The sequence below is a fragment of the Parus major genome, chromosome 2 (genome assembly GCF_001522545.3).
Source record: "Parus major isolate Abel chromosome 2, Parus_major1.1, whole genome shotgun sequence".
Classification (NCBI taxonomy): Eukaryota; Metazoa; Chordata; class Aves; order Passeriformes; family Paridae; genus Parus; species Parus major.
In genome coordinates, this window is record NC_031769.1 from 111,262,605 (window position 1) to 111,285,472 (window position 22,868).

The 22,868-nt window shown below is 38.8% G+C and overlaps 1 protein-coding gene across 4 annotated transcripts in view; it reads right to left on the reverse strand.

The window, feature by feature from the left end:
- PCMTD1 (protein-L-isoaspartate (D-aspartate) O-methyltransferase domain containing 1) overlaps positions 1 to 22,780 on the reverse strand; it is a 40,414-nt gene extending 17,634 nt beyond the window's left edge. Inside the window, exons 1-4 of one of the 4 annotated variants that reach the window (XM_033512258.1) lie at positions 22,584 to 22,696; positions 5,018 to 5,442; positions 2,158 to 2,229; positions 953 to 1,055 (exon numbers count right to left, since the gene is read on the reverse strand). Coding sequence is in view for 3 of the 4 variants with exons in the window: in XM_033512257.1 (XP_033368148.1) it covers positions 953 to 1,055; positions 5,018 to 5,442; positions 20,534 to 20,535 (530 nt within the window). In the remaining variant the exon portion in view is untranslated. Of the gene's footprint in view, positions 1 to 952; positions 1,056 to 2,157; positions 2,230 to 5,017; positions 5,443 to 20,533; positions 20,636 to 22,061; positions 22,317 to 22,583 lie in introns of those variants that run through there. The other 3 variants (XM_015617270.3, XM_015617271.3, XM_033512257.1) reach the window with 3 other exon arrangements.
- Between the last annotated feature and the right edge of the window lie 88 nt (positions 22,781 to 22,868).

The following is a 22,868-nucleotide window of genomic DNA, read 5'->3' on the forward strand; positions in this document are numbered from 1 at the left end:
TGAAGAGAAAGGCTTGTGGTCAGACACGAGCTCCTGAAGTTCGGGGTATAGGAAAAAGTGGATTGAGCTCCACACAACATAATCAAGAACTTGACAGCTATAAAGCAAATTACACAGGTAGAAGGATAGCAAGAATTTTCTTTGCTGCCCACAGGGGAAGAAATATGTAGAGTGTGCAGTTTTTAGGCTACTCCTACAATTCAAAAGCTTTTCTGCATTTCCAGAAGTTACCTTATAATCACCGTTGGAGAATTTATTGCCTGCAAGGAAGTAAGTCTACGAAGAACAGCCCTAGCCAGAACTTTGCTTTCCCCTCCACAGATGGAGAGGCACCCAATACTCTTACAGACCAACTTAAAATAATAAAAAATTGTTGAGTTGGTAGAAGCAGTCAGGTTCAAAGCCCTGGAACCAAGAGTTATACCCAGAAGTAAAAATGAGTAGTACTATGAACACAGATGATGACTCTTAAGTCCATGTTGTTGGGAAGTAAAAATGAAGGCAATCAGAAAAAATTACTCATGTCCAGATCAACAGGGGTAGATTAAAAAGATCTAATTACAGTTAATACCGTACAGAGAGATAATGAAAAATTACATAATAAAAACTGACTTAATGGGTAAAAATTTCTGGATACATGCAAGGATACCCATGTCATGTCACTCTCCTAAATGCATATATGCGCACATACACTCATGTGCCCATGTGTACATACACATCGTCAAAGTGCAGGACTGTGCTGAGCACTGCACAGCAGAAATACACCCATACTTCCAAAAAGTGCTTTCTTCAGCCTCAACTTACCTCATGAAGTAGATCCACAAACTGGAAGTTTTAGATTTTGGTTGTGTGATACCATTCTTCTCACCTCCCTAAGCTCATAAGCAATGACTCGCTGAGTTTAAAATAAAAATTGTTATTGCAAAGCAAGCTAGACAAATTAGATACTTACTTATCAAAGCTATCACTGTATTTTATGAAGCTCTCCAACTTTTCCTTGGCATATTCTACCACATCTGAATGAAGCTCTATTCCATGATTTATCCCGAAAGGTCCTGTAAATAAAAATAGCATGGTGTGTTTTTATTATGTTTCTTTTCTAAGCACAGCAAAGCTGCATGGAACAGCATTATAGTGTGAAAACATTAAAAACACATAAAACAGAAGTCTCCAAACACTGCTAGAAGTTATTTTTTTGCATCTGCACCAGTGCCTAAAGAGGCAGGTCAAAGGTTCAATAAAAGAACAGACACAGACCTACAACAAAAAATTACAGAGCAAATTTTCTTTGAAAGCATGCAGAAAATAAGTTGACTACACTGAAGTCAGTCTGAGCAAACTCTTTTCAAAACATTACTAAACTGGAATACAACAAAGAAAAATTATAATGTAGTCTGTATTTTGATATTTAGATTTTGAAGCTTTCTTATGGCAAACTTTTCATCTTTTGACAATTTAGGGATTGGGGGATTATATACCTTCAGCTACATATGCTCTTCTATTTTGCAGGTTGCAAAATAAAAAATTTGTTCTTAATTTAGTTATATATAATAATTAATTTCCACCTAGAACAGTGAAACTGCCCACACATTATGTTCACTCATCACAATCCCATCACAACTGCATTGCCTTCCTGTGATCAAATCCAAGTATAATTTCAAGTCAAACTGTGTGCCAAAAGTTAATGCTATATTTCAGGAACAAGAAGAAATCATGAGACAGTATTATGAGGATTATCCACATCAGGAAGGACTCTGAATCAGACAGTCACATTTGCTGTAAGGATTCTAAATTTAACACGTACTCATAGCCCAGGGTCTTTAGTCACTGGAGCATAGAATTGGAAAAGGGAGAGGGCAGGGGAAGAGGGAAAGTAAACATCAATAAGACTGGACAAAACTTTTATTTATATCCTCTACTGCATTCTAAATCTTTCCTAAATATTTAGCTCCATGATGTTACTTCAGTGAAACAGAATTCAATTTGTCTTTTCTAGGACACAGATTAACAAAACAGACCTAGGATTAATATTAGAGGTTTTGCTTTACTGCAACAAAAATATAGCATATTGTATACCATTAACCTGATCAATAACTGCACTCTTAACATAGCTTAGAGCATTTTCTGCTGGGTGAAATAAATGCAAAACTAGATTACCACTGGCAGTGCTTGTAAGATCTCATGGACTGCAGGCAAGAGATAGCTATCACCAAGGCATGCTCTCAGAACCTGTGAAAACATTTACCTCCTGCTGACATGCATTTTTACTGTAAATTCATTTTATTATTGGTTTTTTTAAGAAAAGTATTGTCATAGGCAATCCCTTTCTAGCTGTTTAATATTCTCTTGTACCATGATAGGCTATGATGTTTCTATCAGCTCTACAGCATACAGCAGCATTCAAGGTGTCTTCTTTACCTAAAAATTAATCACAATTTCTTTAAACTCATAATCTAAAGTAAATAAAAAAATGCATAAACATCATCTGTCCAAAAATTCACATGTACAGTTCCTTCAAGCACCTAACTCTGAAGACAACTAAAACATCCTGCAAGTGCCAGTTGCTCCAACAACCTGAAATTAAAACTATGAATGCAGAACATTACCACATCATCATACACCCCAGTATCCATAATTTAAATGGAAAGATGAGAAGCATATTCTCTTTTTTCACTGGGAAAGTCACAGCTGGACATGTAAGCAGAGTCAGCTATTCTAAAAATGTGAAACCAACTTCTCTACTCTCTGAAACCAACTGGCCCCCTTCAGCATAATGAGATAGCAATTTCACCACCTAGTCTGAACTTTGTTTACATTTTAACAGCATCAGCAACAGTTAACTTAATCTCTGTGGATTAGTGTGTGGTCTTTTTAGTATGTTGCTATACTTTGAAGTGATCACTAGCTTCAGATTGTTTGATAATTTAACCTAGTCATTTTGACATTGCCAATGTGCCAGAAGCATTACTCACGACATTGTCAAATTGCAAGATACCCAACTCCTGTCAAAACCCACATGGTTCTGCTCCTCACTGCACTGTGCACTGAAATTGGTTTGGAAAAAAAAAGTGAGCTTCTAAAAATGAGTATGGTTTATTTGTCAGAAAATTACATCTGTTTATTTTTCTTTGTTAAAACAACTGTTCCCTGTTTCAAAAAACACTAAAGTAGAATTATTATATGTAACTAATTTTATCAGAAGGAATATAGTAAAAAAATAAAGGCACATAAATTTTATTTATACCTTCTACACCTTGGCGTAGAACTCAACGCTTTACAACACTAAGACCTTGGTGACAGGGTACAGCACTCCAACACATGGAAAGTCTACTTCTGCAAGTAGCTGGGCAGTTGATTCTCCAGGCTGCTGAGCCCTGCTAGGAACTATCAGCACCTGAGATGCTGCCTTGGGAATGTCTGCAGGGTAACTGTGCTCCTCGGGGGCGGTCAGCCAACCTCACCCTCGCCACAAGATGAGTCTTGTTCAATTCCCTCAACTCTCAATATACTACTCTGACACATAGGAATTGTGTTTCATATGGAGAGGTCAAACCCAGGAGCATTCAACAGCCATTTGAAATTGGTTAAGTACAGAGATACAAATGCAATATAGAGAATCAAGTGCAATAAATATAATTTTCTTTTCTTTTTTTTAAACATGGAAGTTAGGAAAGAATAATGAAGTAACTAAGCTTTCTACAAGACAGAAATAAACATGTACCATTACTCACTACCCTGTATAAACATTTTAGAGAAAAAAATACTGCAATATTAACTAATTATTTTAATACTGAATTTAAAATATTAAAATCCAATCTAAAGTATCTACTCTCGATTAGAAACACCCCCAGAGAAAAGCAACAGTCTAAAAGAGTAGATAGCTATACCTTATTTTTACCTGTGAATCACCATAATTCCTGTTTCCATAAAACAGTGGAATCTCTTATGTATTAGTATTAAGTAGAACAAAAGATACTGCAGATACCAACAAATGATGTTTGTTACACACTATTAGCCATAATTTCTTCCTTCCAATAAATCAAATTGATGACAGAAAGCAACTAAATTAATTGAAAATGAGCAAACCAACTCTTGACACCTTAGTTTTGTATAATTAAATGTAAGCAAAATCCGTATATTACCTGTCAGCAAGATTTCTGCAACCAAAGAAAAACTGCATGTAATATGGTCAAGAAAACTCTATCTATAAAGAATACACATTAAAATAACTACAGCTGTTTTATGCAATAAAATAATTTGTAAAATAATTAGTTGTTGGTGCATGTGCTCTGTAATCCAAATGTTGGGCATGAGGAGATTTAATGCATTTTTCTCTCCAGGTGTTAAAGTTTAATTTAGGAAACAATATTTAGTTCCATCTTTTTTGCTACAGGAAATGTATTTGAAAACAAGAAAAAACACAGTGCTAGTGTGTTAAAATTATTTTGAAAACCAACAGACCTGATTAAAAAATCTCAACAGTCTACATCCCAAAATTTTCTAAAAAACTGACTAAATGTATTTTAAAATAACTGTTTGCATACTGACACAGATTTCTTTTTCAGTTAATTCTCTCCAAGATAAATTAGCCTTTACAATTTAGATTTGCCTTTCCGTAAACTGAAGATCAAAACAGTAACATATAGTGAAGGTACAATAAAGAATGCAAATGCACATGAAAATTTTAGTCTTCAAAAATTGTTCCACTCTGCCTTTCCGTTTTAAACAAAAGTAAGGATTATTTCCTTTCAAATGAGAATTTTAGGCTACAGAACACAGGAAGAATTGCCTTTTCCAAAACACCCATGAAATGTCACCAAACTACAGCACCAGTGAACTGCTTATAGACAACAAACAATATTTTAACAACACATCTCAAAGAGCCAGCCTTACATATGGTACTATCATTGTTAAAGAAGTAAAAGTAAAGTTTTACAGGGCTTGTGTAATCTCATAAAATATGCAAACACACTATATCTGAATAAAAATGCTCAAGTTATCTAATATTAATAATTACCTAATATTAATCCCACCATTGTACTCAAGTATCCGGTTCCACTACCCAGATTTAGAAAAGACAATCCGGGCTGAAGTTTCAGTGCTTCCATGACTTCAGAATAAATGCAAGGTGCTGACAAGTGTATATTTCCATGCTTCCAGGCCAAGTCTTTGTAAGCATTGTCCCTGTATCCTTCCAGATAATAATCACCACGATCAATCGCTCTGAAGGCTTGCTCCACACTCTCAGTGCGAATGTACTGAGCTTCCTTCAAGTTATCGATTAAGTCATCATTGTCTTCTCCAGCACTCACAGCTCCTCCCATGCTGAACTTCCCTGGTAATTCAGTTAGTTTGCAAAATACATTAGGAAGAGTTTTCTCAACACTGTACGTATGTATTGGAGTCTCAGCTGCTTTTTCAGATGGACATCTCAAGTGAATCCTGCAAAACAAATATATTTACAGAACTTGAGTTTCAACAGACAAAGAAACTAACAACTATTAGCAGGTAATGAAATATTGATAGTACCGGATAAGTTTACGAAGCAGAACTAAGAGTCAGGACAGCTAGTATTCAATCAAAATTCTGCTCCTCATATTTTGACTCAGAGCTGAGAAACATCAGCTTAATATGTCAACATGGACAGTTTACAGTGTGCAAACCCTTACACTGTGTTACTTGCTAGACACTGCAAACACTACAGTGCTAAGAACTCATCATCCTTGTTATATATTTGAGGGGGCATGGATGGAACAGCAACTGCCCTTCAGTGAGCTCCAATCCCACCCTGAGAACTAAGTGTCCAACAGCAGGTGGAGCTTGTACCAACTTAGATAATTTTTAAAGAAAATAGGTTTCCATGCTCTAAGATCACCCCATAGGGGGAAAACAAAGCCCAGTAAGGGATGATGCTCAGGAGATGCTTTTCAGATGTTCACTATTTAGCTGAAACACAATACTAATGCAGATACAATGGCACATTGCTCTCTTCTGGAATCAAAACAGTAAAGCCCAAAAAGTGTCAGAGTGCCTCCTAATGCCTGCCATATTCAGTAGAATAAAAGTATCTAGAAATTTTTAACAGCTTGCCAGCTCATAAGTGTAATTCTACACAGAACACTGCAACAACACTTCAAAATAATTCCTTCAGATCTGTATTTTATCTGCAGTTATTTCATTATGAATTACTAAACTCAAAATCCAGATGTAACATTTTTCATGTTTCATGAATTACCACTAAAACAGCAACAGAAGACTAGGAGACAGGAAAACAGGAAGTTTAATGCACCACTTCTTGGCAAATAAAGTACACAGTGAGTATGAGAAAAATGTTGACAACACACTGAAGTTTTAGTTGTTGCTCAGTAGTGTTTAGCTTAAGCAAAGACTTTTCCATTTCCTACACTCTGAAGTGAGCAGGCACACAAAAAGCCAGGAGGGAGCATGGCCAGGACAGCTGACCTGACATGACCAATGGGATATTCCATAGCACAGGGTGTCAAGACCAGTATATAAACTAGAGGGAGTTTACTGGGGATGGGGATGGAATGTTCAAGGCTGTTAAAGCTCTGGTAAATCAGAGATGAAATGATGACTGCTTGCCATTCAGCCGTGTGTTTCCCTCTAAAGCAAAACCAATTCCCACTGACATGCAGAAATGGAAAGATGTAAAAAGTCACCACATGCAATTATCCAGTAACAAAACCTTTGATTAAAGTAGAAAAACCAGACTTCTGAACACCTCATGTGTATCCAACTGCACAGGAATATTTCTTTCTACTTGTGAAAAAACTACAGGGCAACTTAGACAGAAAATATGAAACCTGAGACATTCTAAGTATAGATTATAAAAATATTCCAGCCCTCCTTGTTTATCTGAAGTTGCACCACACCTGAAGGTTCAGTGAAGCAAATTACGATACTTCAGTTAAACAATCTACAGAGACTAAAACAATAGTTTCTGCCTTCTTTCATACTAGGAAGCTCACTATTATCTTGACATATGTTTGGTAATAAATTTAACTAAAACCACAATGGTAAGAACTGAGGTTCCTAAAGACTAAATTCAGCTGCTTCATTTGAGAAATGGGAATGCTGCTTTCAGCTCTTCCTGCAGGGTGCATCCACCACCTCGCACCAGCAGATGGAGAACTCGGCTAGCCATCAGCAGTGCGCCAGCAAATGTGCAGAGCTCGCGGATGGGAAAACATAAAGCTTTAGCATTTCCATCAACAAGTGTCTTCACTCCTTTCACATAACACTTATTCCCTGTAAATAACATTTTTCGACAATCACAACACTGAAACAGAATTATTTTAGGTATTTGGCAATTTTGTGTTCTTGGCATTATATGATGGCTCAAGTCATTGCAGTATCACAAGACTTTTTACTGATGACACCAACGAAGAGTCTCATCTTCATTAATGGTTATCACACAAAATCTCAAAGGCAAGAACAGAAAAGGTGTGGTCAACACTGTAACATTGAGGAAAGTAGGGGAGAAGAGAAATGGAGTCTCCTCTCAAGAATGAGACACAGCAAAATAGCATGGCTATGTGGCAGTGCAGTTGAAGGCTACATCTCATTCTACATATACTGCCCTTGTCTTAAGAAGGTGACATTAGGTAGATGACGTTTGCTTTTTAGGCATCTTGTTTTGGTTTACTTCCATTAGTCATCTACAGTGCTCTACTCTGCACTCTACAGATACAGGTAGGCAAAAATGCTGCTCAAATGGAAAGTATCTTTGCTCAAAACCAAAAAATGCCCTAGGAAGTGAAAGAAATAGATCTTTTCATGAGAAGCGGCCTCTTGTGCTGCAGAGAAATACTTTTTGATCGCTCACTTTCCTCCAATGCTTTTATGTTCACAAACTTTTGCTCATGAAGTACAACTACTACTAGCAGAGATGATAGATACTTTAAACACACAGAAGAAAACATCTCAGAAGCTGTTTTAGCAGAGGTGAAGAAAAAAGGCAAATTAGTCAAATCTTCCGTGTGACAGTTGACCCAGGACCAAGATAAAAACAGCAGAGCATACTATGATAAAACTTTCTACACAGCTGAATACTCACCAAAAACATCCTGTGAAGCTCCCTGATATTAAGACTGAAACACAAGCAGTTCACAAAGAGCATAAGCAGCATTCTGATACTATTACACCAAGAGGTAGAGAAACTTCACAAGAAAGATGAAGGTTTATCACATTAACAAAATGCAGCTATTAGGAATATTAGCCAATACATATAGCAATATATATATATATATATATATAGCTATTTGCTTAGGAATCTCTGGAATACAGAAGCCAAAAAAAATTACAGTATAGGAGTTAAAATTCCAATATAGTCATTATAAAAAAAGTTAATTCACTTAGTAAAACCAAATGCAATTAACACAATCTTCATTTCTCATTCCGCACTACTCATGGATTTATTTTCCTAAGTTGGAACCCTGTCTTGAAGTTTCTTATATTCAGGATAAAAAATGAAATGGACACACACTTTCTGATTTCCATAACTATCTACAAAAATGTATAATACCACCTCTGAACTGTTTCTGACATAACTTGTAACCAGTTTCAGTGAAATACCTTAAATAATTTCTGGGTGTTTTTTTGATGGTTTTCCTTTTTTTTCACCTTAAGACTGCCACATTAATGGAACACATATTTTTTGGCTATGTGGCTAAGAAGCGATGACAATTTGAGTGTATTTTAATTCTTCACTATTTTATGAGATTTGTAAAACTCTTGGCTGAGAAGTTAGTAACAAGGTACAAGGTTAATCAAGAATTTTTGCCAACTTTTAAAAGGACACAAGTTTTGCACGTTTCAGAATTTCTACAAATGTATTTGCACTTCAAGTTATTTTCCTGGGCCACTAAGGACTTGCACACTCTCTTAAATACAGTTTAAGTACCATGTTAACAAGGTATTCAGTGAATTTGCCAGACAAAACCTCACTGACATTGCTACAGCCATACAATTCCAAGTATCTTAAAATTTAGTATCTTGCAATATTGACATGACCTGACTCCACACAGATTACTCAGAAATACAAATGACTTGAGCCAACTAACTTGATCCCCAACTTTGTTTCAAAGAATGGAAAACAGAAAATAGAATAATACTTAGAATCAGCCACATTTGAAGTCTCCTCACAACTATTTTCACTAACACATCAGCTTGGAGAAACATGACAATGAATCAGGAGTGTGATACATTACTTTAAACTCACACATAGAATACAACCTTGCTTGGTGAATCCTCCCTCTTTCCTAGGAGAGGAAGAAGACACTGAGCTGCACATTAATATCAGGATTCAGCTGTTCAGTTTCCCCAGAAAGGAATATTCTGTGACTAGCAATAGAAGGGAATTAACGATGAATACACACACAGACCTCAAACACTTCAGTGAATTTAAGAATTTTAGTTTACTCATGGCAAAGATCAGCAAAATCACTCTGATCAGCAGAGATTTTAAGTTCCCCAGGCTACAAATCAGATATCAGACCTACTCCTTTCTGTCCAGACTCAATACATGAAATCCCTGCAGCTGTTATGAACTCAAGATCATGTTTTGCCTGTTGTCATCCCATCCAATGACTCCTTCAACCACAGGACTCTATTTTCAGTTTAGCTTCCTTTCTTCTCCCAAATATCATAGTAGCGACTCACACAAGGGAATTCAACCCAAACCGCAGAGCTGAGCTTAAGATTTCAGCAGGAGCTTTCAAACAAACAGTGTGATTGATTAAGATCTGAAAGGAAAAGAATAATTCTAATATTACTGTCACATAGCAAAGCCTGGAGAAAAACCAAAATATGAAGTATGTGCTGGCACTAACTAAAAGTAGTAGGTGACTACAAAATTAAGAAAAAAGAGGGGGACACAGAGGTATTTTAGAATGAAGTCTTCATAAATATTTTTTAAAATTTTTACACCTAAACCTTGCTGCTAAACTGATACTAAAGACAGCAAAAAGTATAAGTGCTTTGGAAACCCAACTACTAGAACTACCTTCTCTTTAATGGCTACTTGTTTTGTCACTCCAAGCAGCTGTGAAAGAATAAAACCTGTTGTTTTTAGGATATATGATGCTACTTGGTGCATTAAGGAAACCTGTCGACAACTCTGCACATTTTTGAAGTCTGCACTCTAGACTAATCTTACATAAAAGCATTCACTCCTAAACTGCTGTTCAGTGGATCACTTCAAGAAGCTCGTCAAGTTAAACAGACACAAACACAAAACCAAGCAGAGGCAGCTCCCCAGTGCAGTGTACTCCACAGAGCATACTTCGAGGTTCTTTGCAATATAGCAATGGAACAAAAAATAGACCACAGGATTAGCGTTAAGTCAAATGAATGTAAACAGCTACAACTACTGACTTAACCTGAATTGCATTGACCTACTTGGGCATGAAAATGTTTGTCAAGTCTGATGTAAGCTTAAGCCCTGATCTTCCTGTTTGAGCTTTCAACAGCTGTTTATACAAGATTCCAGGTATGTGCCTGCTCTCACTGTTCCTCCACCTCTAGTCACCTGAACACACTGAACAGCAGACATGGTACTGCATTTCTCTCAGAGGAGGTACTGTAACTTATGGAACTCCACAAACGTATGAGCAGTGACATGCATATAAGCACATGATCAAATGAATTTAACCTTGGTAGCTACGCAAGGGCATAATTTTGGACTAACTTGCTGAATAGCTACTCAACTTTTTTTTTTTTTTAATATTGAGATAGTTCACAAGACCTTGAGTAAAAAAATAATAAAACAACATAGAATTTTGTTAGCTGCTTTTTTTGTTTGTTTGTTTTTCTCTTTTCTTTGAGCTAGGAGACATTCCTTTCATGGTCTACACACTGTCTCTTGTACTTAATTTACTCTTTTCATCTGAAATGCTGCCTACCCTCTGCACACCACACTAAGGACTGAATGCTGAAAAGAACATTTTTCTGTACATAGTTTTTATGCCAGACCTGTTCTCAGGTATGCTGATAAAGGCTTAAAAATTCATTATCTGTTACTACAAAGTAAAGCAAACAATCCTACATACTTCTTGGACTAAAATTTTAATGTGCAGATTAACCCCACATCCTGAGTTAGCTCTCCTTATTACTTAAAATCTGGACAATCAAATCATTTTAGCAAAGCTAAGCCCCTCAGGCTTCAGGAGCAGTTTCATCTTCAAACACAGACTCATTAATTGCTGTAGGCAAACTGGCGATTCCCTCTCAACAGGTTGCATGTATACCTTAATGACTGAACGAAAACTAGCTCTGCCCTAGTTCTGAATACCATCAACTGCAGACTTCAAAATAATTAATATTGCTTCGCTATCCACAGCAGTCTGAGCTGCTTGTAAGACAATGCACAAAATGCTCTCATCTCTGGGGAGCCTAAGATGACTTAGTGACCTTTCAAAGCTCCATTAAAGATCTCCTAAGCAAAGGATACCAGTTTAACCCAATGTCTAACATGCAGACTATTCCCTATCCTTCCCCTAATACCAGTGTCCATGACAGAACCTGGCAGTCCTCCTCTAGCACATTTTGTAAAGGTCTCAGCTCCTGAGAGGTGTGCCTACAGCTCTGTCTATTCCCAGGCCACAACTATTTTTAGTTTACCCAGTATAAACTAGCCAAAAAGCTTTTATCAGACCGGTTGGGAGAAAGGGGAAAGATGAAAAGCTTTTCTCAAGGGCCTAACAGACCCATAGAAACAGGAGGTACCAGGTAATAGCATTTTGTTCATTGTCTAAAATATCAGGACTTCAGGGCAGATACGAATTGATGACGTTTAATACATACAGATGTCTGATACTCACTGAGCCTGTCGCATGCACCTGTTTTGCACATCAGAAACTGCTGTCTGTGCACATATTTCACAAATTAGTGAGCTACAGAATGATCAGGCTGCAAAACTCATTGCCACAGCTTTGTACAAGCTACAGCTGTAGAAGGATTGCTAGAGCTTTGTAGAAGGATATTTAATGGAGAGTATTTATTTTGAGCAGGTTCACATAAGCCACAACAGACAAATGTTAAGAATCGGGAGAGCTGTCGAGCGATGTGTAAAAAGAACTGGTTCTCATGTATCTAATTCTATTTAGACTGAAAAGGAAAAAGGCATAAAAGTGACACACTTTCTGCAAATTTTAATATTGTGATCATTTTCCATCTAAGATAATTTGATATATACATATATATATATTTATAAAAACAAGTGAAATAGTCAACATTTTTAAAACAAAACTTGTTTCTCTTCATGAAAGAAGACGGTTAATAATTGAGCTTGGGTGACCAGAATATAAAAATCATGCTCCTTTACTTGGAGTAACCTTAAGAGAGTAACCAATAACTGTGGGATGGGGAGGGAGAATGCTCTTTTATAATGAAATACAAAACTGATTTTGCACAAGAACTGAAACATATTTTCCTAACCTTTTACCATAGAAGTTACAGTTCTTAAGCATATCAAGTCACACTTCATATAACTTTGACTAGGCAAAATGTGCCTCATGACAAAACTTTCACTATTTCAGACAGTACTAAAGTTCAAAAACTTACTGCACATAAACATTTAAAGTTATTTAAATAACTCACTTCTAGCAGCAACAGAACAACATACGCCTGTTGCCTCTAGCAAAAGAAAATAAAAATGAGGTCAAGTGTAAAAATAGAAGATAGTTGCATTCCAGACACTTGAAACCTCATCTTAGAGCTATGCATTTACTTCAGTCTCTACAAAAAAAACCAAAAAAACCAAAACCAGGTCAAATTAAAGTCAAAAAAATCAATCAACTTTACCAATCTCCAAGTACACTGAAATTTTTTTGTTTCTAATCTTCAGAAGTGTATCTCAAAGCTTCAAAATAGCACTCAATAATCACAGCATAAATGATTTAAATACTGTATTATCATATTTATTTTCACAGCCTGAGAATCTCAACTTTAATTTATTATGCATCCTTTTATGAGAAGCTAAATGGATAAAATTAAAGGAAAAAAGAAATCCCAATTCTTCTTTGCTTGACTCTTAAAACAGTACAATGCAGTACAACATTATGTTTTGAGAAGTTATTTTATTACTTAGTCCTGTAATTCTCAAGAAGGAAGAATGAGAAAAACCTACTCCTGTTTCCTGCTTCTCTTCCTCAGAACCATGAAACAAAATTCTTTCACTGATGCAACCTTCCAGAAGCATCACACTGGAATCACCATTTTTTTCAAAGGTAATTTGTTTATTAACATTTGCATACTAAGCTAGTTTTATCTTGTCAAAGAAAGCAATGGATATCTAGCCCACATTCTTCTTTTTAATCCCCAAATCCTACATATCCAAAAACTTTAGACTTTAAGGATCCATATCATAATTTGTCTCAGTATCCACACATACCATAAATCCATAAACAGCACAGCCTAAAAGGATGTGACTTTGTCTATAAATCTCTGCTATTTAAGATTTTCAATGCTTACTTTATATAAATCAGAGATCAACTTTCCTTTCATGGCTCTAATCAAAAGAGATGATTTATCAAAACTTTTAAAACATTTGAATCAAGCACCAACTAAATATATTAAAATTCTACCAGAAAGTCTACTGTCATCCAAGAAAAAAAATCAACACTTTACAATGTAAAAGGTTACAGCATTAATACTGTTATCAAAGCCTGTTTCACAAAGTTTAATATAAATACTTTATTATTCTCCCTACTTTGAGGTAATGTTTCAAAGTATTACTTTTGTAACAGTATCACTTTAATTTACACCTCTGTGGCCAGTCAGTAGCTACTACCTTAAATTTTCCACAGTGCTTGCAAATGATTAAACAGGTTATTTGCCTGCCCATATCAAAGTTGACCTTGCTAGGTTATGTGATAGAAAGCTGTTCTGCACACAAAGGAGCAGGAATGCACTTACAAGTGGGGGAAACACTTTAATACCATGAACTGGGCTAGGATCAGCTGCCCCCACACTCCCACCAGCACTGTGCCTCTCCACGGCATTTCTCATATCCGAAGGTGTGACTCTTATGGAGTTACTAAAGCTGCCATTGAGTGCAGGGGAAAGGGTCATTCCCTGTGAGGGGATGCATGGGGGAGAAACCAGAGGCAGGAAAAGGGAAAAATCACAGTGACTAGGAGAGAAACAAGCCTGGGAAAGTCAGGGCTATGGTGACAAGTGGGACAGGTCACCTGTGAGCAGGCTGCAGGTCAGTATGTGTGTCCAGCTGTGCCTTGCCTGTCCTGCTGGATTGTTAAATCTCCTTTTGCAGCTCTTTCTTGGGCCTCTGTCTAGTACCCATGTGCATCTACAAGACATGGATACAAGTCACAAGGGCTGGTGGGTCCGTGGTACCAGTAAAGCAGGGCGTGAGCTTCTGCAGGTCTAGGTGTAGTCATATGGAGTACCAAACTGGACTGGCCAGCAAACTGGCAGAGTGGCCTTGGAAATGGGATGGGACACATTGGCTGAGTGAGCTGGCTGCTGGAGAAACAAAGAGGGCTGAGCTGCTGGAGAATCTGTGGTGTTCAGGACTGGCAGCTGAGCATGTGTGTAAGAGGCAATGGGGCATAAACAGACCGGAGAGCTCCAGGGTATAGAATGAGTGCCTAAACCCAGTAACTGGAAAGATTCATAATACACAGACAAGTGTTTGCAGACCAGCCAGTTCAGCTTGGCCATCTAGAAAGAGTAAAAGGATGAGGCCATTGGTGTTGTTTGTGCTTGCATTTAATGCCATCTCTGCATTAGTGTTGGTGTGGTGGCAAATTATGTATGTACACGTTGAATACATGTGTTTGTTTGCTACTGAGAATACGTGCTTAGCCTCACAACTCACTGGACCTGAGGACATGGACACCTAAACTAAAAACAAGAAATACTTGAACTAAACTCTTTATAGGCCTTCTTTAAAAACACAAACTAAAACACATAAGCACATTTAAAACTTGAAAATGTTTCTGAATTATTGGTTTTCTTTGTCTTCAGGTATGAATCAAGTACTACTGTAAATGTGGCTCCAAACTGATTATTTACTTAAAAGTACCAACAATGTAATGTTCCAGATGTCATCTGGAAGGGATTTGGAGCATTTGTGAAAGCTTGGAGCATTCCAAGATATTCATGCAAATACTTCAGTAAGAAATGGAAGTTGAGAACCTTTTATCATTGCCCGTATAGCAGCTGTGCACTTGCACAGCTCAAGATAATCATAATTCCCACAATCTTACTGCATCAGGTTTTCGCAGTCATACAAAGCACATGGTTTTCACCTGACAGAAGTGTAGTTTACAGATATAACACAAGAGGCTGCTACACTCACACAACCTGATGTAGTTATACCATGGACAACTACAGTTTATCCAGAGCATGCCAGAAGGGAGAAATCAAATTTTACACTGACTTTTTCTGACAACTGAATTACTTCAGAAAATATCACAGAATCTCAGGAAACTTGGCAGTAATGAGTCTTAGTCATGATGAATGCATAATTAACTGAAGCAAATAATGAGAGACTAAGGCCTATGGGATTTTATAATACTGCAGATGTCAGCTCAGCAGAACTCAAAGAAACTCGGCAGCTCGACTTTTCTATGTCCTTCCAATTTCATGGACCTTCTGACTGCAATAACACCAAATTTAGAGTTTCTTGAAGGCAGAACACAAAGCTTAACAAACTGGACTACACTGAATGGAAGGAAAACCACAGTTCATTCTCAAAAGGGTAAAGGAAGCAGTTTTGCAAATAAAGAGCAGAATCACATGCCCAGCAGAAGAAGAGCCAGCAAAACCCCACCCACCTGAACACAACAGAAACTACAAGAGTATGAAAGAACTTCATCAGTCTCAGGCAAAAATTTTCAAGTAAAAATCAAATCCTGTAATGGCAAACTGATGTACCAGTACAAATACAGTATTCCTGATTACTTGAAGTTATTAGTACTACAGAAATATTAACCATTTGTCGAAATTCAGCATCTCCTTTAGCAACTGCTTTGGAGTTCAGTCTTTCAGCAATGCCAACTTGCATTCATTTCAGTCATGCCTATTGAGCAAAAACTTTTCTGAAAATATGATTAAGAAGATAATGGCTCCCACAATCATGTCTTTTTTTACTTTGATACACAGACCATGATATAACAGCACAGTCATCCTGACTGGGTTGAGTAGTATTACTTTCCTTTTTCTTTTATATGTCAAGAAAACCATAGGCAAACTCCCAAGTATCTGCTAGAAACACTTGCTATAGAAATAAAAAAATATCTCAGAATAGTAATCACTTCTCATTTTCTGCCAACCACATAGTCTTAATTCCTCTTTCAGTGTTAAAACAACTACTTATAGGAATCAAGCCTTTCCTTTGGGACAGGGATGCCACAGCACATCAGTTGCTGACTGTGATTCATTATTAGCTGGTTATTACTATAAACAATTCCAATTACTATCACTTCACTTTCAAAAACCACACATTGATACAGCAATCTCCTTTTGGAGAGGCAGATTTGTCTTTTTTAAAATATGAATAAATAATTAGCACATCACCTCTGAGCTGATCTCTTTGAAATCTAGTTCCCTTTCACTCCTCAAGACAACTCAAAACAAATTTTGTTTGTTTTGCCTGTAGGATGGTATCAATACACACTTTAAATAGTTACATTCCTTTTGTGTCTACAATATTACTGCCTTTCACTACATCTTCAACTAGTATTTTAGAACAACTCTGATTTGACTCTAACTCTTACCACTAAATCTAAAATGACATTTGTAGACATCAGCTGGGAAAAAAAAAAAAATCTTCCCAGTGACAGATGCCTCCTGAAGGAACATTATCCAGTATTACAAAGTTGTCACTATTCATCCTGAAGATAGTTTTCAAGATTGCTTAATTTGCCATTAGAAATATGCACCTATCACTAAAGACTTTAACAAGACAATTGTTAAAAAAAGAAAGAAATAATTATGATTACTGTCAGATTTAGTAAGACTTACCTATTTATAAATCATGCAAAGAAAAGTTTTTGTAATAAAAACAGCAAGCTTGTGGTACTTGAGTGCTCAAACACAGACCTCTAGTGCTATTTAAGGTGCTCATGTTAACTATTGGCTATTTGGCTGGTGCTACAGCAACAATTAGTGCTAAATAAAACAGAAAATTCTTCTGCCCACATCCTGTCTTTGCTTCTCTGCAAGTAAGAGCAGCTCTTCTGACATTCTGTGTGACTTAAGACTGCTTTGAAAATTAAGACTGGAAAAGCAACCAGATAAAAGGCATTATTGGCTGAAAGAGAAACAGAAGAGCAAACCTGAGCCACTGACTTTTACCCAGTCTCTCATCACCTAATGTTCTAAAAAACATTAAGAACAAAGATCCTGTTTACAGTGTCTCCACTGCCACAGAACTGGTTGGTTGTCCACATGTTCTTTGTGTATGTGTGTCTCTAAACACATGCCATCTCCAGCAAAGCAGGAATGTCATCAGCCAAGACAAGAGCTCTCTTCTCTAACTGCTTAGCTACCTCTACTTCAGATTTACCCTGCCTGCCATCTTTTTTTTTTTAATACTTCAAATAATGTATACCTTCAGTAAATCCTCTCATATCTAACAGCTCCATGCTGACAACTCTGATGCCCTGCAGCATCTCCATATAAATGTCTTTCATTCAGGATTAAAAACATCCCATGTCTCTATCAAACCACTTGATGTAAGCCTGTTACCTTTTAAACCTGATTTTAACGTTTTGTTGTCAAATTCTGTTTCCTCAAACAAGTTTTTCAACGTTCATTACAATTGTACTCTTTTACACCCCAGAAATGCAGAAAACCCAGCTTTGTTTTTCAAAGACGTATGTACAAATTTTTTTGTATGCTGAGCAAATACTACCTTGAGAAAATCAAGTGAAATTAAAATACCTGAGAGGCATTCCAAACCTCACCTGTTATGTCACCTTAACAACACTCACAGTATCTTAAACCTCCAATTGCCTGCAACTCATAGAGCTCAATACTCTGCACTTATAAAAGCAAGATCTTTACATCCTTTCTTCATTAAACATTAACAGAACAAGCCTTCATTAAGTGCATTTTCTAAGAAGCAGGCTTATTTTTCTGCCCCAAAACAGCCCTTCTAAGAAGAGGAGTTCCACAGTAATTCCCCACTCTAGAACTTCACCATATGAGAATACACCAGAACCTGTACCCTGTGAGTACCCAAGGTGATTCCTCATGTCACATCTAATCTCCTTTAGGGCTGTGGACTTTGTCTTTTTTTGTTTATTTTAGGTGTTCTGTAATGACCTCTAAACCAGTGTCTTTCTGACAATAAAGGACAATTTATATGTTTGTGTTTCAATTTAAAGGACTGATAAAATTAATTGAGAAATTTGTCACATACCAATTGTAGTCACAAATGTACAAGTCATAAAGATCCTACAGTTGTTCTCCAGATCCGTTTCCAATCCTACAGGTTCCAATCCTTTTCTTCTTTCCAAAAAATAAGTTTCTTTGGACTAACTGCCATTTTTAAAGACATCTTTGCTTACAGTTTACTTTTATTTCTTACTTTCAACATTTCCAATAAGCTTCTGACCAGAAGCAGATTCAACAAGAATCCACAACATACATTCCATCAGTATTCCAACCTCCTTGAGGTTAACATCACTGTCGACTTTGCAATAATATTTCTGAAACATGAAGTAGGCATGACATACCAGGACAAAAAGGAGAGAAAACCAATACCACTCTTCTGAATGCCAGCCAGCTATCTTTCAGTTCTGCAAAAAGTCATATTCACCATCCTGAGCTGCTATAAATTCTATCCTTTCTTCAAAGACCAGAAGCCCAGCCCAAATTTCTTAAATAACATAGCAGCAGAAACTGCTTTATAAGCTTGCATGAAGGAGGCCTAAAGGCTTTCATTAACATCCAGTGCACACAAATAAGTCCCAAAGGAATTGTAGCACAGTAGTTATTTCCTGATGCTCTCACGTAATTATACCCATAATATTTGATATAACTACCACACTTCAGTCCCTATAACTCCATAAATGATGAAGCAGAATAGTGTGAACACAGTTCTGCAAAGCAGATACATTTAAACAATTCTCCATTCAAAAAATCCGCACTTGGTTGGAGAGGATGAAGCATGCAGATCAACTTCTGATCCTACCAGAAGATTCCTGGATTGCCTTAGGCCAGTCACATACCCCATTATTCATCTGCAAAACATAATTGCACATATATCCTACCCACTTTTGCTTTGAGGAGTTTACATTCTAAGTAGGTAAAATAAATGAGATTATATTAAACAATGTCTGCATTTAAAAGTGCCAAGTGCTGGAGACTTCAAGGCACTTTTCTTACACAAAGAGCTAATTAATCATCAGCTACAGAACATCATTTTCAGTTCAGCAGGGTAGAATAGCAGATCTCTGTGACATTCCTACTGAAAATGGGAACAAAGCAGGAAATGACAAGAACAGGTACATGTAAAGACACTTCTCATCCAGGAAAAAATTACTGTCTTCTCAGGTGTTTCTCTCCATGCACCTGACAGTGGCATGAGCATTATGATAATGCTTCATGTTTCAGAATTGCTTTTAATGTATTTGTTCAGGAGAACTTTTAAAACACCTGACATCAACATTCTGAGACACTGCATGGGGAAATTTTATTGCCTGGTTCTGGGGAGGAACAAAACAAGAACCATACACTACAATGTCTTGCAAGTTTGCCTTAAGACTTCCACCTGCACTGGTATCATGCCTAAGAAGCCTACCTTTAGCTTCATAATACATGCTTCCCGTCTCAAGGCACTTCAAGTTTACAAAAACAGCCAAGTGACTGCTCTGGTATCGTCCAGAACAGGCATGGAAAACTACAATACATGCCTGACACTGAGGTCCTATTCTTAGGTCTCCTATTAGACAGCAGCCTCTTCAAAAGGAGCTGCAGGTTGGGGCAGTCACTGACAGCCAAACAGAAGACTAAATAATAAAACCACTAAACTGCCAAGATTATGTTTATAAAAATGGCAAAATTTCATAATTTACAAATAGAATACTGCAAAATTCAAACTGGCTAATCACATATGTAAAGCAAGTCATGACTCAGATTGATGAAGAAAATCCAGAGAATAGACCAATAAGAGAGGCAGGAAGATATGTACAAGTATTCTGGACTGAAGGTAAGAGATTATGCAGGGAAGGAACTTAACCCTGCGTGGACAGAGCAATAAAATTTGGCCATCCAGGACTGTTCAGTATTATATACTTTTTTCTGTTTCTGCGATTTCATCAAATCCTCCTCACTGCAGACCTTTCAACAACATCTAATTGTATTTTCTAGCATTTCTGAGGGACACTGACTGTTGTAAAGAACATCTGGCTAAGTGTCCATCTCCAAAGCCCTCATTGTGGCTCTCTGACCTCACTCACATACTTCTAACATTCCTATCATTATATTTATTCAACCAAATTCAGTTAAAATACCAATAGATGTCACACATTTTTCCACCTACATATCCAAAATACTTTTCAAACTTTCCCAACAAATCAGGCAGGAGTTCTGCAGAAGACAGCTCCATTTATCCAAGCCTGATTCCTTCCAGAGATTGTCTGCCCAGAGTAAGGTAATGGTCCTGCTGGGGAAAAAAAGCATATCACACATTATAATTCATTTTCAAGCATAACTGATTAAGGTTACAAAGATATTGTCACCACACATTATTGTAATTTACTAACTCTAAGCACTGGATGTTTTGTGTCTTGCATCTTAAAAAGCATTCTCTTTAACACAGATGTCATAGGGTCAAGAGGAATTGGGTATCTTCATTAATTTGCTGAAGTGCTGACTAGCCTTATTCTGGGTATTTTTTGTGTGTTTCTCAACGTTTGCTGCTGTTTATGAGACAAAACCTTACCTTCTTGCTAAAGCCTACAGTTCAACTGTACTTGACTTATTGCTTGACAGGAGTAAAATACCCCGTAGGAGAATTAACTATGTTGGCACTAGCAAGTACTGCAAGGACACAAGTATTTTCCACACACTGGAGAAGTTTAGTAGTTTCATGAAGAATTTGCTTTCAGATACCCCCTCACTCTTCCACCTTAGGTGTTTTTTATAACTTTTGTTGTTGTTGATTTGGTTTTGAGTATTTTTGGGGTTTTTTTGTGGGGTTTTTTTTTATATGACAGAGCTGCACAAAGCAGGCGGCTGACCGAGTATCAAATAAATGCCAAGATTCCTTCCCCCTCTGCCCTCCCTTCCCCTTCCTGCAACTTCAGAGGGAGCCGCTGATTAACTGCGGAGGCAGGGGGGAGGACGGCGGACGGAGGAGAGACGAGACCCGCACATGCACTGCAGAAGGTGGCCCGAGGTTTCGGGCCCAAGAGGAATCCCATTAACACCGCAGACCGCAGCTCAGCTACAGACATGACCCCAGGACGCCTCCTCGAGCAGATAACAACAAAGAAAACAGACGGGAGGAGGTGGCAGCCCTGGAGCCAGTTCCTGCTCCTCCCCTTACTCTTCTCCCAGCCAAAACAGAGACCACAACATAAACCGAGACAGAATGTGCGTTTATGGCAAAGCTGGGGACACAGGCAGCCCTTTCCTTTTCCCCCAGCGGCTGCCGCCAGGAATGCTCCCCGACCGATTCACCCTGGCTTACGGGCGAAAAGTGAAGTTATCGCGCATTTCACACACTTTATTTATGTAAACAAAGTATCTCGCTCGCTGCAGCCGCACCACCTCCTCCACTCCTTAGCCCACGGGTTTTCCTTGAAACAAAACAAAATGTTGTCTCACGCACCCCTCAACGATGTCTCGGCCTAGAAGACGCAGACCCCAGAAGCCCCTCTGGTTGTAAAGGCTCGACAGCAAGAAAAACAACCAAACAAACCAAGCCCAAACAAATCCCCCAAAACGCAGGCTAGGCTCCCCTTCTCACTGCATTTCCTCAAAGGCAGAAAGCAAACGCAGAGCCGTCATGGGGGCGGGGGGAGGCAGAGCGCTGAGCCGCAGCGGGGGACAAGCGCTGCTCTCACCTTGCCTGTACCAGCACCCCCCGGCTTGGATCTCGAGGCTGGAACCTTCTCTCTTGTCCCCGTCCTCTCACAGCTGCTCAGGCCCGCGGCAGCTACACCAACCACCTCTCCTCCTCCCAACCGTTTTGGGCCAGAGATTATTTATTACGCGGACGGCGCGAGGGGTGGTAAGGGTCGGGCAAAGGAGGAGAGGGAGGAGGAAGAAAAAAAAAGGGCTGCCAGGAGCGTACGCACAGAGCCCGTCCAGTCCCTCCCCAGGGCGAGCCCTCACCCAGTCCCGGCTGCGCGAAAACAACCACCCCCCCACCCCCACCCATCCCCCTTCCCCGCGCCTGCGTGTGGGGCCCGCGGACAATGGGGATCGGAGCGCCCGGGGAGACAGCGAAGGGCAGGGGCCGGAGGGCCGCAGTCTCCCCCCTCCCCGCTGCCACCCACCGTCCCGGCCGTCCGACGGGGCCTCCGCATCGCACAGCGCGGCCGGAGCGCAGTTCTGCCCACGCCCCTACAGTGCGGGACACTCACCCGTTCTGCAGCGGGCCCCGGACCCTGCGCTGGGCAGCACCGGCGAGACCCGCCGGTGGGGGGGAGGGAGGGGGGAGAGGCGAGAGGAGAGCAAGAATTGTAGGCAGGAGAACACGCCGGCGCTGGGCAGCCGCAGGCCAGGCTTCAGGGTCGGTTCGGCGGCCGGTGCCCGTGCGAGGGACGGGACGGGACGGGACAGAGGGGGCGGGGCCCGACAGCTGAGAGGATGTAAACAGAGCGTCACGTGACCCCGCCCCCCGCGCGCGGGGCCGCCGGGCGAGGCGA